At 39.7% G+C, this 16,283-nt stretch overlaps 1 protein-coding gene across 2 annotated transcripts in view; it reads left to right on the forward strand.

Moving 5' to 3' along the window:
• Positions 1-16,283, forward strand: part of paxbp1 (PAX3 and PAX7 binding protein 1) — a 52,128-nt gene that overhangs the window by 25,015 nt on the left and 10,830 nt on the right. For both annotated transcript variants that reach the window (XM_043701318.1, XM_043701319.1), the window contains exons 10-14: positions 520-635; positions 930-1,129; positions 2,284-2,431; positions 3,120-3,241; positions 8,665-8,741. In XM_043701318.1, the coding sequence (XP_043557253.1) occupies positions 520-635; positions 930-1,129; positions 2,284-2,431; positions 3,120-3,241; positions 8,665-8,741 (663 nt within the window). The remainder of the gene's footprint in view (positions 1-519; positions 636-929; positions 1,130-2,283; positions 2,432-3,119; positions 3,242-8,664; positions 8,742-16,283) is intronic.

Consider the following 16,283-nt stretch of genomic DNA (forward strand, 5'->3'; position numbering starts at 1 on the left):
AAAACTTACTGAACTAGGCTTTTGTCAGCTGCCTGAAAGCCACTTTATATGGGTTAGTGTCAAATTTTGTTTAGTGTTGTTCCTATAAAATGCTTTGGAACATTTTTACTTTGTTAAAAATACTGTATAAATGCAAGTCATTTCTGTCCTCATGTGGTACTGAGGCAGCTACATTTATTTCTACATCGTGCCAGGTATTTTGTACCATGTCTACACCATGCTCATACACCATTTCAGTTGGAACTTCAATTAAGTTGGAGCATTCCTAATCATATTTGGTGTTTGTGAGCAAAAGATACCAAAGGTGTGTAAAAGTGAGCAGCTAATGGCTAAGACTCAAACTAACATTGACATTGAGAGTACAAAGAAAAATTGTAAATTGAGGAAATTAAATGAGTGAAGTGCATATATTTTTGAGACATTCTATTGTTCTATAGTCTTAGAAGAAAAATGAATGTTGATAAGCAAATGGTCCAAATGAAAATGTCAGGCATTAGTTGTGGATTTTTAATTAATTAGAGCACGCCGAAGACTGGCCAGAGAGCAAGCAGGAAAGATGGCAGAACACCATGAAGGTCTATCAAGTGATGATGAAGAAACTTCTACAGATATCAATAGCTTTAATATGGAAAACGGTATGCCTATTGCAAAATTTACTGAAATTATACTCCCATTGCAAAATCAATGAAAGCAATATTTAGAAAACTGTAAATGTTAAAGTTTTGTTGATGAAGGACATTATCTAGGAAAATGCTCATTAGGAACTGTAATCCATTGCAGGGATTGAATTTATTTGCATTAACTTAGTGTTTGTTTGTTTTCATATTTTTGGTGAAACTTTGTCCAAGGGTTGCTTCTGTGTAAGTGTGTATATGTAATGCAACAACCGATTTGCAATGAATATTTTAAAACACTAACATCTTTTGTAGATCGAATTGTTAATGAATCAAGAAAAGTATTTGAAGACGTCTTAGATGATTTCTGTACACTTGACTGCATTAAGACCCGATTTGAAGTCTGGCGAAAAATGTACTATGTTCATTATAAAGATGCATATATTGGTCTCTGCCTTCCAAAACTGCTTAATCCACTTATTCGGTTGCAACTCATCAAATGGAATCCTTTTGAGGTGAGACCTGGAAATTGCTTGGGTTAAAAAAAATTGTGGCTCAGAGGTGTTCAGAATTTATCAAAGCATTCTATAGTGGAGCATTGTTATTGCGTTAGGAATGTAATCTTTCCCAATCTCCCACCAGGAAGGATAAAAACTTGGTGAATCAAGTGGCGTGTTCTTGATCTTTTGTTCAAGAATTGTTCAAGATTAATACGAGTAGAAAAGCTTGTACAGATTTTAAAAATAGTGTGCAGCTGAGAAGGAATGGGGTGAAAGGAGCATAACTTATACAGATAATTTTATTCATGTGAAAATTGGTCTACGTGTTTGTTTATGTAAATAAAAGTACTATTGTTTGAAGGGGACAGTAAAATGAAAGGCAGTCACTTCTAGTATATGTTATGGGGTTGAATCTACAGCAGCAGCAAACTGACAATTTTTTAAATTTGCGTGACTTCAGATCATGTGTCACCTGTTCTGAAATGGTGACTCCTGTCTATCTCAGCAAAGCCAAACTGATTGATTGATTGTTTTGTTCACATGGTTTGAGAAGGGAATGAAGATCCAAAATAGAGGGAGCTTTGACAATGTGCTTAGAGTTCAACTCCGTGTTTTCTGCATTCATACCCTTTACCCTCCTCGAGAGTAGTGTACCATGTTTTCTGATTAATATGTTTTGCTGTGTATCAGGTGAATGTAGTTCTACCCATCCATAGATTAATCTGAATGCATCCTTTCAATGACGTAGTGCATGACATTTCGACCTGATTTGATGGGCCTGAATTTCTTTTTAGAAACCAAAGTCTAGTTTGCCAATCAAATTTTATTTTTTAAAAAAGCCAAATCTTATAACCATCCTGAAAAATTCATGTAATGTTTTCAGCTTTTTTTTAATTACTTATTTGTAATGAGGGAATCCCTTGCTTAGGCCAGCATTTGTTTCCCAGCCCTAACTGCCTTTGAAAAGGTTGTGGTACGGTAAGCTGTCTTCTTGAACTGCTGCTTTTACTGCAGGGAGGAACTAGATAACATTTGTTTACTTTAAACTGCAAAGCTTATAGTGGACATTTTTCAGAAAATGAAATGGCAATTAATGACTATTTCAAAGCTTTATTTGTGTTCTATTAGGGAGAAAAATACACATTGCATAATCACTGTTTTTCCAATAGCCAAATTGTCGTGACTTTGAAAGTATGCTCTGGTTCGAATCATTGCTGTTTTACGGATGTGAAGAAGGGCAGGATCCTCAGATGGATGATGTTGACACGTACCTGTTGCCTGCAATTGTAGAAAAAGTGGTTTTACCAAAACTGACAGGTAATTAAAGCTTCAATAATAAAAGTTGGAATAGAATGTCTTATCCAAATAATGCATCCTCTAAATTGCCCAACATTTCCCCATTTCAGCATTGTTATCTATCTATATCCAGTTAGTTATTAAAGTAGCTGCTATGATCACAATGCAGATATCTTGACAAAGGTAAGTTCACATTGTGTTTTATTGGAACGTGTTGCTTAACAAGACAAGAAATGTAAACTCTTGTGGTTGACAGTGATACAATTGTCTTTTTTTTTAAAAATCAAGAAATGGTGAGGTAAAGTAGAGAAAAGTTGGTGCTAATTTTTTAACTGATTGCTTTTAAAGAGGTAATGATTGCATGAGGTCTAGCCACGTGCAGGGTTTGGCATTATTACAAATTGTCATACAGTCATTGCAGAAGTACTCAGTTACTGCTAGAATAACTGGTTGGTTTAATAGAAAATAAACTTGTTCCTCAATAACTTATTAATTCTGATACTTAAAAATGAAGTGATCCTGACCTTTCTGACCTGAGTACTGTTACATTTGCACATTATAATATTGGCATTAATATTGCACGTTGTTTCAATCTTTATCCATAATCAAAACAATTGTATACTTTTCAAAAATTTTCCACGAAAACTAAATAACTCAGTACCAAAAAATCTCAAGCAGGAAGAAAATGTTTTTTTAATCCTCGCCCTAGGTCTAGCAGAAAATGTTTGGGATCCTCTGTCATCGTCTCAGACATCCAGACTGGTCAAATTAATACTGAAGTTAGTTGAAGGATATCCTTCAGTTGTAAATGGAGAAAATAAATACACGCAGGTATGTTTTTGTTACCTTTTCTGTTCATCCTTTTCTGCTCCGGTTATGGCGGAGAAGGTTAAGGGGCGATTTTGGAGAAATGTTTAGTGTAAATGAAGAGAGTCCGTTTCCTTCGACAGAAGGATGGATCATCAGGGTTGTGTGCTTTAGGTGGTTGACAAAAGAACCAAAGGTGACATAAAATGTTTTGCACGGAGAGTTGTTATAGAGCCATACAGCATGGAAGTAGACTCTTCGGTCCAACCAGTCCATGCTGAATATAATCCCAAATTAAACTAGTTCCACTTGCCTACTCCTGGCCATATCCTTCCAAATCTTTCCTATTTATGTATCCATCCAAAAGTCTTTTAAATGTTGTAGTTGTACCCACATCCACCACTTCCTCAGGAAGTTCATTCCACACACGAACCACCCTCTGCATAAAAGATTTGCCTCCTGTTGTTTTTTAAATTTCTCTCCTCTCACCTTAAAAATGTGTTCCCTTGTCTTGAAATTCCCACCTTAGCCAAAAGCCAACTGCCATCAACTCTATCTCCACCTCTCATTGTTTTATAAATCCTCTATCAGGTCACCTCTCAACCTCCTGTATTCCAGTGAAAAAAGTCCCAGACTATCCTACCTTCCTTTTTCACTCAAATCTTCCATACCTGACAAAATGCTGGTAAATCTCTTCTGAACCCTGTCCAGCTTGGTAGTATCTTTCATAAAACTAGACGATCAGAACTGGTAGATAAGCCCTGAAAGGCTGACACAAATAGTTTTAAGAGTAACTTTCAAAAGAAAACTGAATAAAGAAAAAGGGATAAAACTGTTTGTCTCCCTGTACAGAAAGATGGCGTAATGGGCCAAATGGCACCTATCTGCATAAATCTAAGATTGTATTTAAATTTTGATGTGAGCAGAAACAAAAGCAAACTATTATTAAGGTGCTTGAGAAGTGATCCCAAAGAATCAAATTGGTTATCCAGATAGATGATGCATGTCCTAGGCTCTTGAATACAGTGTCTCATTCCCCAAGTTTACTAGGCTCCTGTCAATAGCAACTACTAGATTTTGGAAAGGTATAGAAGTAACAGAGTTGTTGTCATAGGTGACTTTAACTTCCTTAATATTATTTGAAACCTCCTTACTTCAAATAGTTTGGTTGGAGCAGTTTTTGTCATGTGTGTCAAGGAAGGACTCCTCACTCAACATGTAGATGGGCCAACTAGAGGGGAGGCCATATTGGGTTTAGTGCTTGGCAATGAACCATGTCAGGTGTCAGATCTTTAGGTGGGAGACCATTTCAGTGATAGTGATCACAACTCCCTGATCACAGCTTACTATACTCATGGAGAAGTAAAGGAGCAGACAGTATGGGAAAGTATTTAATTGGGTGAGGGGGCATTACAATGCTATTAGGCAGGAACTGGGGAGCATAAATTAGGAATAGATGTTCTCAGGGAAATGCACGACAGAAATATGGAGGTTGTTTTCGAAGCACTTGTTGATGGTGCTGGACAGGTTTGTCCCACTGAGGCAAAGAAGGGATGGTAGATTGAAAGAACCTTGGGTCACAAGGGATATGAACTATCTAGTCAAGAGGAAAAAGAAAGTTTACTTGAGGAGCCAGGAATCGGACAGGGCTCAAGAGGATTATGAGATAGGCAGGAAGGAACTGAAGAATGGATGAGAGCTAGAAGGGGGCATGATAAAGCTTTAACAGATAGGATTAAGGCATACTCTAAGGCATTGTACACTTATGTGAGGAGCAAGATGGCTAGAGTAGGGTAGGGCCAATCAGGGGTAGTGGAGGGAACTTGCGCCCAGAGTCAGAGGAAGTGGTGGAGGTCCCTAATGAGCACTTTTTTGGATTAGATTGCTTACAGTGTGGAAACAGGCCCTTCGGCCCAACAAGACTACACCGACCCTCCGAAGAGCAACCAACCCAGACCCATTCCCCTACTTTTGCCCCTTCACCTGACACTACGGGCAATTTAGCATGGCCAATTCACCTGACCTGCACATCTTTGGACTGTAGGAGGAAACCCAAACAGACAGGGGGAGAATGTGCAAACTCCACACAGGCAGTTGCCCGAGGTGGGAATTGAACCCGGGTCTCTGGTGCTGTGAGGTAGCAGTGCTAACCACTCTGCCACCATGCCACTCAGTGTTTCAGTATTCTCAACTGAGAGGGATTTTGATGTTTCTGAGGGCAGCGTGAAACAGACTGATATGCTCGAACAGGTTGATGTTAAGAATAAAGGTGTGCAGAAAATTTTGAAACTCATAACGATAGATAAATCCCCTGGGCCAGCTAGGATATTCCCTAGATTACTCGAAGCGAGGGAAGAGATTGCTGCACGTTTGGCGATGATCTTTGCATCCTCACTGTCCACTGGAGTAGTGTCAGATGATTGGAGGGTGGTAAATGTTATTCCTTTGTCCAAGAAAGGGAATGCAGATAACCCTGGGAATTACAGATCAGTGAGTCTCACTTTTGTCATGGGTAAAGTATTGTAGAGGATTCTGAGAGACCGGATTTATGATTACTTGGAAAAACATAGTTTGATTAGAGATAGCATACCTTTGTGAGGGGCAGGTCATGTGTCACAAACCTTATTGAATTCTTTGAGGATGTGGCAAAACACATTAAAGTTAGAGCAGTGGATGAGGTGCACATGGTTTTAGCAAGGCATTTGGTAAGGTTCCCCATGGTAGGTTCATTCAGAATATAAGGTGGCATGAAAATCTGTTTGTCTGGATACAAAATTGGCTGGCCCATAGAAGACAGAAGATGATGGTAGATGGAAAGTATTCAGCCTGGAGCTCTGTGACTAGTGATGTTCCACAAGGATCAGTTCTGGGACCTCTATTCTTCATGATTTTTATAAATGACTTGAATGAGGAAGTGGAAGGGTGGGATATTAAGTTTGCTGATGACACGAAGTTTAGTGGAGTGGTAGATAGTATGGAGGGCTGTTGCAGTTTTCAACGAGACATTGACAGGACGCAGAACTGGGCTGGTAAGTGGCAGATGGAGTAGAACTTAGACAAGTGTGAAGTCATTCACTTTGGAAGGTTGAATTTGAATGCTGAATGCAGAATGCAAGGTTAAAGGCAGGATTCTTGGCAGTGTGGAGGAACAGAGGGATCTTGGGGTCTATGCCGATAGATCCTTCAAAGTTGCCACCCATGTTGATAGGGTTGTCAAAAAGGCATATGGTGTGTTGGCTTTCATTAGCAGGCCATGATATGAAGGTGCTGGTATTGGACTGGGGTGGATAAAGATAAAATCATACAACAGCAGGTTACAGTCCAACAGGTTTATTTGGAAGTACTAGCTGTTGTGGTTCTGTTCGCCGACAAACAGAACCACAACAACGAGCACCCGAGCTACAAATCTTCTCACAAACTTTGAACACCTATGGAAGTACTAGCTTTCGGAGTGCTGCTCCTTAATCAGGTAGCTGTGGAGCAGGATCATAAGACACACACATGCAACTGATACGATATATTGAGCAAACAGAGATTGCTGTTAAGTCTTCATCTTTTAGAATGGGTTGCAGGTTTCAGTTCAATAATATGTAAATCCCAGCACTACTTTCCAGTCACATTCTCGAGATAACTTAAGGTTTTATAAAAAAAAAGATGATATCCATGTAACATTTTATAAATTCCTACTTTGGAAATAGAACCAGTCTGACTCAAGATTGGGATACAGACAGACTCTAACCTCACACCTTCAATGCATTGCCTGAGCTGAGATGTCACCTTTTTTTTATAAAACCTTAAGTTATCTTGAAAATGTGACTTGAAGGAAGTTAATGAATTGAAACCTGCAATCCATTCTAAAAGTTGAAAATCTTAACAGCATCTACATTGTCTAATATATCATATCAGTTGCATGCATGATACAGTGATCCTTTACTATGCTGCACAGCTACCTGATGAAGAAGCCATGCTCCAAAAGCTAGTACTTCCAAATAAACCTCTTGGACTATAACCTGATGATGTGTGATTTTTAATTTCATTAGCAGCAGACTAAGTTTAAGAGCCACATGGTTATGCTGCAGTTGTATAAAGTCCTGGTTAGACCACACTTGAAATATTGTGTTCAATTCAGGTCGCCTCATTACAGTAAGGATGTGAAGGCTTTAGAGAGGGTGCAGTGGAGACTTACTGGGATGCTGCCTGGACTGGAGGGCATGTCTTATGAAGAAAGGTTGAGGGACCTAGGAATTTTCTAATTGGAGCAAAGAAAGATGAGAGGGGACTTGGTAGAGATGTACAAGTTGAGAGGCATAGATACAGTGAATAGCCAGAGACTTTTTCCCAGAGCGGAAATGGCTATTACGAGGGGGCATAATTTGAAGGTGATTGGAGGAAGGTTTAGGGGAGATGTCAGAGGTAAATTCTTTACAGGGTGGTGGGTGCATAGAATCCACTGCCAGCAATGGTGGTAGAGTCAGATAACATTCGGGACATTTAAGCGACTCTTGGATAAGCACATGGAAGATAGCACAATGAAGGATATGTAGATTAGTCTGATATTAGAGTAGAATAAAAGATCGGCACAACATTGTAGGCTGAAGGGCCTGTACAATGCTGTACTGTTTTATGTTCTCTTAATAGATGTAGAGCACACTAACAATACTAACCGTTTTGAAATTATGGGTGATGGATTTTGCAATGGCTTAATTGTTTGACAGCAGTGATCGATGATATATGAAAATGCGCTCACCAATTCTTGTGTACTGTCAGGAGGGAAGGATTGATGGTACACAAGTAAAATCTCCCTTTGAATAATACTGTATAATATTTTAGCTCAAGAGGCTAAATATCAGATTTGTGGTTCACCTGTACAATGACGTAACTGATGGTGCTGCACTCCTTCAGTACAGAACTGAAGCATTAGCCTAGGGCGGCACGGTGGTTAGCACTGCTGCCTCACAGCACTAGAGACCTGGGTTCAGTTCCCGCCTCAGGCGACTGTCTGTGTGGAGTTTGCACATTCTCCCCGTGTCTGTGTGGGTTTCCTCCGGGTGCTCCGGTTTCCTCCCACAGTCTAAAAATGTGCAGGTTAGGTGAATTGGCCATGCTAAATTGTCCGTAGCGTTAGGTGAAGGGGTAAATGTAGGGGAATGGGTCTGGGTGGGTTGCGCTTCGGCGGGTCGGTGTGGACTTGTTGGGCCGAAGGGCCTGTTTCCACACTGTAAGTAATCTAATCTAATTATATTTAAATTCTTTCAAATGGAGAACCCTTAGTTCAGGGTTAGACAGTTATTGCTGACTGGTAATTTTAATATATGCTTAATATATATTAATCCTTGAACATTATTTTACTGTGTTCATACTTTAATTTTGTAAGTGTTAATTGTGTACAATGCCAGCACACTGATTGTTTTAATTTGAAAAGAATAAACCACTTCAAATTTTCTCAGACTTTACTAAAGACCATCATCTTGAGAATCAGGAAAGCAGTGGATGAAGATGTTTTTGTGCCACTTTATCCAAAGAGGTATGTTTACTTTTTCCAAATGTGTGATCTACAGATTTTTATTTCTTGGATTTCAAAATCTCAAACCTTAAGTGTTCCTACTGTATTTTATGCTTAACTTACATAATATTTTGACTCCTTTTTACTTATTTCAAGCGATATATGGAGCACAGAATTTTATGACATGCTCACTTGCGTTAAAATCAACTTTTGGGCAGGAAGTTATTTCTTGAATTTAAATTCACTTGAATAAATTATCAAAACTGGCTGCAAAAATAATTGGACTAATCTCCTGAATTATCCAATGTACAGCTAATTTTATCTAATGACACTGTAATGCTTTACTGTCCTGCCATTTTATCCAGACTGGGATGTAACAAGATTTCTCTTCAAACCAACAGTATATTAATTTGAATATGAACTTATGATTGTGCAATTTTCCTTGCCTTATTCCAATATGGTTGAATTCTGTAAGATATAGCAAACCAGTTACACGGCACTGTGGTTTTGATGCCAAACTGTTGCCCCAAACTTGCATTGAATCACAGAAGTGAGCAATTTCTGGTTGATGATTTAGTTAGATGATAACCAAATCATCTAGCAGCTTGACTAAGGAAATTACTTTCCTGTTGATTGTTACTTCGGTGAGTAATCTAACTGCTTCACATTTTTTCTATGTCCATTACCTCATTTAATAATAAATTGAGCTCCATAAATATCTTCAGTGATGATCCAGGAATCCACCTTTTATATATCTCCTCCAATTCAAGAATATTATGTAGTCTGGCTATTTGCTTGTTCTGGATGTAATTGTCTGTTCATTGTTGTTCCCCACATGCACATTAGTACATTATTGTTTATGGTATTCATTGTAATATTTTCATAAGAGAATATGGAAACCTTAAGAGTGTGTTAGAAGCTCAAATATTTTCCTGTTGAAAACATTTGCAATGCAGAAACTTAGTGTACCAAGTATTAATTTATGGAATTCAATTACTTTTGTAGTTTGAGTGCTTGGTAACATGAAACCTGTTCACTGTGCACGTGCAAGATGGTCGATCTAATTTAATGCTGCAAGTGTATTTTTGCGTCGTTTAACTTGTGTGGGTGAAGGCATACTACCTGTGAACTGGAATGAAATATGTGAAATACTGTGCCTTTAGATTAATGCTTTTCTACTCACATTCTACATATGGATTTTTTTGCTACTCAACATTTTTCTGTCTGTATTGGAATGTGTAGTTCCTTGTGTCTGGGGAAATAGTATGGTGCATTTTATACAGGTAAAACGTAGTCCAATTTTTGATGTATTTTGAACTCCCTCATAAATGCTACCGTTATAAAGTCAGATCCCATTGGGTAGAATTTTACATGTCCCATGGTGACATGCTTGAAGTCGGGGGTGCCAGTAAAATAGTGGAAGAACTGATTCCCCATCAGCTTCCTGTTGCTGGACAGATTTCTCAAGACAGTCAGGTGGGTGAATTAGGATCAAGTAGGCCAGTGACATGTATTTATGAGAGCCTGTTCAGCAGTCCATAGACCTCACTTTTATACAGTTTTAGTATTTTCCCCAGGACACTCAGGTTCCGTAGCGGGTCCACAGTTTGACTACTCAAAGAAGCCATGAGTTGAGCAGCAGTTGCCTGTAACGGTCAGTCATAGAGTACTGCATCATTTGCAAGCAGGAGGTCTCAGGTAAAATATCTGAAGGCTTGGAACCTTGAACTGGGATTGCTGAGTGGAAGATCTGTGTGGAGGACTGAAATTGAATGATTATCTCCTTGGTCCCATGCTGCATATACAGGCCATGTATGTGTGATGAGAACCATTGCGCCATGACGATTGCAACGAATGACGGATGCTCAGCACTTTAAGTTTGGCTGCTCCAGTCTGGTAGTGTGTGGGTGAGAGTGAGAGACTGCATCAACTACACGAGGCCCAGCAACTGGCAGAGAAGCACCAGTGACACATGATGTCTACATGGAGGTTACATAGTGACAGTAAGGCAGCTGAATGTTCAAAGGAATCCATACCCAGCTCAGAGAGTACAGAGGCTAAGCTACATAGACGTAATGGGACACCAGTATCTCAGAAGATCACGCTTGTAAAGTTGGGAGCGGTTGTTGATTTGCATAGTATGCTGGAGAAGAATTAGGGCCACTGAAGTGTGATGGGTGGTCATTGCCTTGTCAGTGAAGTGACTGTAGTGCTTAATTTGTGGACTACAGAACCTTTCTAAGGGTTGACTTGGGTTGCTGGTTGACATCTCACAGATGTCCTATTGTTGCAATAAGCAGCCAACAAGTGCTTTGTTTGAAAGGGCATGGAAATGCATAGGGTTTTTCTCTGATTGAGCAAGAGAGTCTAGGAAGATAATTGGATTGACTCCATGACAGGATTCCCTCAGGTTTGGTCTTCATAGACTAACAGGCTGCTTGTGTTTAGTCATCAGCTCTCTTTCACAGCAGCTAGGTATGTCTGTGATCAGCTAAGTCTTTCACTCCATCACTGTTTAAAATGTTGGTGACTGCTGCAGAAGGATCCTCCAGATGTACACAAGGTTCCAAGAAACTTACGTTACTTAATAAAAGCAAAGTGCTGCAAATGCTGGAAAATGTTCCAAAAAAGTCAGTCCAGACTCGAAATATTAACTTTGTTTATCCACGGATGCTGCCAGACTTGCTGAATTTCTTCAGCACCTTTATTTTTCAGCTGCTATTCTTTGATTTGTTTGTGCAAAGGAAAAACCCTTTCTGGACAACAGCTCGCCTACTAAATATATGTCAGCTCACATTAGTGCTAAATCCCAAAACCAAGGCTGAGGACTACATTCACCTGCAGACAAGAAGAGTGAACATTCAGCAGATAGTTGGGCTTATAAACTAATGGTCCAGCACTTAGGTTATTCTGAAGATTCCTTTAATGTGGTCTTCAAGGGTCTCCCATATTGTGATTGTGTGTACAATGTTCTGCGGCAGAGAAGTTGAACTGGCAATGAACCACAGGAGTAGGCATACTGCTGCCTTCAAGGAAGAGGATGAGGGAGAATTACATCTGGACCCAATATCCAGTGGCCATGCAAATGTAAGAATGATGGCCTTGATCATTAACCCACGACAAAGGACACATTTGACTCGCTCGTTTGCAAAAGTATACTCAAAGTCCTTGTCATAAATGCATGTCTCCAAGTAGAGATGTGGCTTTTAATGAAATTCATCCCTGTCAAGAGTTCTATGATGAGCTTTCCTTGTAAGACAAATCCTTTGTCCCAGGAATCGGCATGGGAATCTTTCTCTGAACTACATCCAATACAGGGAGACAAAAACAGTACAAAGTATGCTGTTATACCACAGTATAGTTTTAGAATTGCTGTACTTCTGTACTCTTATTCTCTATCCCTCTTGCAATAAAGGGCAATATTTATTTCTTCACCTAATTACTTGGACAGGAGAAGACCAGAAAGGTTGATGAGGACAGTGTGGCTGGAGGTGATCAATGAAGTAAGCATTTGCAGGAATGGTCATATGAACATAGGTCCAAATCTAGAAGTGCTTTAATGACTTTGTGAGGTTGGCAAGGAGAGTAGTTTGCATGACAAAGCATTAGCTCAGCACATCCTTTAATATGTTGATCATGTGATACAAGACAAGGTAGCTGACCTCTTTACAATGACTCAGAGGTCACAGGGTACATTGAGCTGTGAAATGGCTTTGTACCAAAGGATCACGGTCAGAGGTGCTAGCTGCAGTTCCAAACATGAATGAGAGGAGGAAAAAAAGGCACTTCCCATGGATTTCAACAAATATAGAGGTGTACAAAGCAAGCACAGTGGCTTATACGAAATAAAAATCACCCACTAACAATCTATGTGCAATTATGTGACAATCTGTGTGCTCAAGCATTGTGATACGCTAGTGACTACAGCATATGTGGAGGTGGTCTTCTGGTTTTGCTACAGCATTGCATTGGATACCCACAGCAGGCTCCCTTTGGGTGGGCAAGCTATACTGTCTGTCTTTATGCAGAGACCATCTCTCATCAGATATGGCTGCTGCATTTATTTCATTCCCAGAGGAAGTGTGTGTGTCCACCATAAGTGGCATGTGAGCTTTACTCCTGCTCATTATGCATTTGTAGTCCTTTCCTAGCCCATTTGTATTCCTCTGCATTGCTGAGCCTATCTTCTAAAAAGAACTGAATGCAACTGTCAATCTTTCCTTTAACTCTGCCTGATCCATCCTCTGCATTCTCTATTTGTAATCGTAGCAGCTTTTAATATAGCACTATTAAAGCCCTTGATGGCACAAGTTGACCTGTTGTTGACCAACTCCCTTGCTCGCCAAGCACTAATTGACCGCATTGAAATGTCAGGGAAATTTTCATGACTCGCGAGTTTGGCAGCATTGAAACTTTGCATTACTAGAAAAATAAAGCTTTTATTTAAATGTGTATATTGGTTTAAGAAAATAAATGTCTTATTACAATCAATTTACAATTTAAGTACAGCTGTTACTGCCAGATTTAACATTCATTGTTTAGTGATGGAAAAGGTTTTAGCTGAAAACTTGGCTCATTGAGCTCAGGTAGTAGGTGACCCAGATAACACCTCCAGTCACTCCAATTCCCAACTTAGTGGGGAGATAGTGGTGGAATGGTAATGTCAGTTGGCTAATAATTCAGAACCAAAACAAATTGCTGGAGAAACTCAGCAGATCTGGTAGTATTTGTGGAGAGAAAGCAGAATTAACATTTTCAGTTCCAGTGACTCTTATTCAGAACAGACCCATTCAAGACCTTTTCTGAAGGAGGGTCACTCCACCTGAACCACTTTGCCTTCTCGCCACAGATGCTGTCAGACCTGAGTTTGCCCAGCAGTTTTTGTTTCTGAATTCTAGCATCTGCAGTTCTTTGGTTTTTTTTGTCTGTTTAATAACTTAGGACATCAAGGTAATGTTCTGGACAATATGGGTTTGAATCTTATTCTGATAGATGGTGAAGTTTAATTCAATAATACTCTGAAATAAAAATGTAGCCTGGAAGTAATCATGTAAATACTTTTGATTGTTGTAAAAGTCCACTAAGCAAATAAATGGCAGCCGAGCCAGATCATTATTACATATTAATGAGCATTAAAAGAACTTGAGGGAGGTCTTAGTGACAGTTAAGGGCAGATTAGTGATTCCAAATGGAAAATATTTTTCGAGTGTAACCAATGCTGTCCATTTAAATTTTAGTGTTTTACTAAACATGGGGCCCTTTTGTTTTCTGCATTCGTGGTTTCCTGTTCCCAGTTTTCCTTACAATATTAGTGCTGTTACGTCACTGATCTTACATTTGAAATGCTTTTAAGATATTTTAGCTTTCCAATGGAAACCAAGTAAAATATTGCAGTCTAAATGGATTATATGTTGTTGTTGTTCTGTAGGTAAAGACATTGTATGTTTTTAAAGCAAATTGTATTAAAACAGCTTTTGCTGACCAATAATCTTGAAACTTGGCTTTGAAGGAAATTTGCTTAAAATGTGTTGCTGGAAAAGCGCAGCAGGTCAGGCAGCATCCAAGAAACAGGAGAATCGACGTTTCGGGCATAAGCCCTTCTTCAGGCTTATGCCCAAAACGTCGATTCTCCTGTTCCTTGGATGCTGCCTGACCTGCTGCACTTTTCCAGCAACACATTTTCAGCTCTGATCTCCAGCATCTGCAGACCTCACTTTCTCTCTTTGAAGGAAATTTCCCATTTATTGTGAATGTTACCAGTAGGTACAGCAATGAGTACACATGCATAGATTAGGTTAGATTACTTACAGTGTGGAAACAGGCCCTTCGGCCCAACAAGTCCACACCGACCCTTCGAAGAGCAACCCACCCAGACCCATTCCCCTACATTTACCCCTTCACCTAACACTATGGGCAATTTAGCACGGCCAATTCACCTAACCAGCACATTTTTGGACTGTGGGAGGAAACCGGAGCACCCGGAGGAAACCCACGCAGACACGGGGAGAATGTGCAAACTCCACACGGACAGTTGCCTGAGGCGGGAATTGAACCCGGGTCTCTGGCGCTGTGAGGCAGCAGTGCTAACCAGTGTGCCACCGTGCCATCCATAGAAACATAGCAATGCAGCCAGCTGACATCACCAGCCCTATATGCATATGCAAAGGCAGTTTATTGGTCATTTTGATATCCAGACAAGAAGATGGATTTTTCCTTATCCATCCAGAAAGGCCCTATCCGATACAGTGGCTGTGTGACAACCACTGCACAGGAATGGCGGTTGAGATCTACGCTCAAGACACCACTGAAAGGGAAAGCTCATTTAGTCAGTTCCCACTTTTCCTTTGCCCCCTTCTTGGTGATGTCAACAATGCATATGCATCCATAGACTTCCTGCATCCTGTCACATCCAGTTAACATCAAAGGCCATGTGTGTGCATAATGGGGGGCTTACTTGGGATTATGGATAATCACGCCATTAAATAATACCATGAATTTAGCGGTCCAATTTGTACTGTTGAAACATGAATTAGTAATAAGTTAGAACTCATTTCAGATTATTTCAGTCATTTCATTATATAATTGCTTACATGAATTGATACCGAGACCAACTGCTGAAGAAGGTTAGGATTGCCATAAGACTGCTACTGATATATATGAATTCATGGAAAATAGCGCTTTGTGTGGCTATATATACTGGAATAATGGTACTTCGGAAGCATGGTCAGTGACGTTCTGGCAGAGATTGGATGCCTGTGTACTGTTTCTAAATATGAAATTAAACAGTTAAAGCTTGCTAGTAAGACCCAATTTTGTCATTTTTTTTATCATGCTTGATAACTGTTTTGAGAAGGTGGCACAGTGCAGAAAAAGTAAAAGAGTGAAGAGAGGTTGATAAGACAGTGGTATTTAAATTTATAGCATGACCATGACCCTGTTCGTGGCAGAATTCACTCTTCCATGACATTGCGGCCTATGCTTCTGAATGAGTGAGTCCCTTGCTTTGCATTAGTCGATTGCCTTTCCTCTGGATGATGACTAACTGGCTTCTGACACATGATTCACTGTGCTGAGACAGTGGGAGCTGTCAGACCACTCGCTTTCTGTTTTTCTTCCTTGTCCTGCTTTAATCTTAATTTAACCCCTGTACCTAGTGTCTGAGTCCCCATTGCTTCAAACTTGGAATACCAACCATTTGTCCAGAAATGTATTAAATGCTATTCAGATCTATCATTGTAGGGCTCTAGAATCAATAGGTTAGTCTGCTAGGTTCTTTTGGCAATAATTTTTGAAAAACACTGAACTATTTAGCCAAAACAGAAGCATACAGATCAGAGGCAGTCTTATTGGGACGTGATTTGGAGATGCCAGTGTTGGACTGGGGTGTACAAAGTTAAAAATCACACAACACCAGGTTATAGTCCAACAGGTTTAATTGGAAGCACACTAGCTTTCGGAGCGACGCTCCTTCATCAGGTGATTGTGGAGGGCTCGATCATAACACAGTATTTATAGCAAAAATTTGCAGTGTGATGTAACTGAAATTATACATTGAAAAATTGA

This window comes from Chiloscyllium plagiosum, chromosome 12 (genome assembly GCF_004010195.1).
Source record: "Chiloscyllium plagiosum isolate BGI_BamShark_2017 chromosome 12, ASM401019v2, whole genome shotgun sequence".
In the NCBI taxonomy this organism is placed as follows: domain Eukaryota; kingdom Metazoa; phylum Chordata; class Chondrichthyes; order Orectolobiformes; family Hemiscylliidae; genus Chiloscyllium; species Chiloscyllium plagiosum.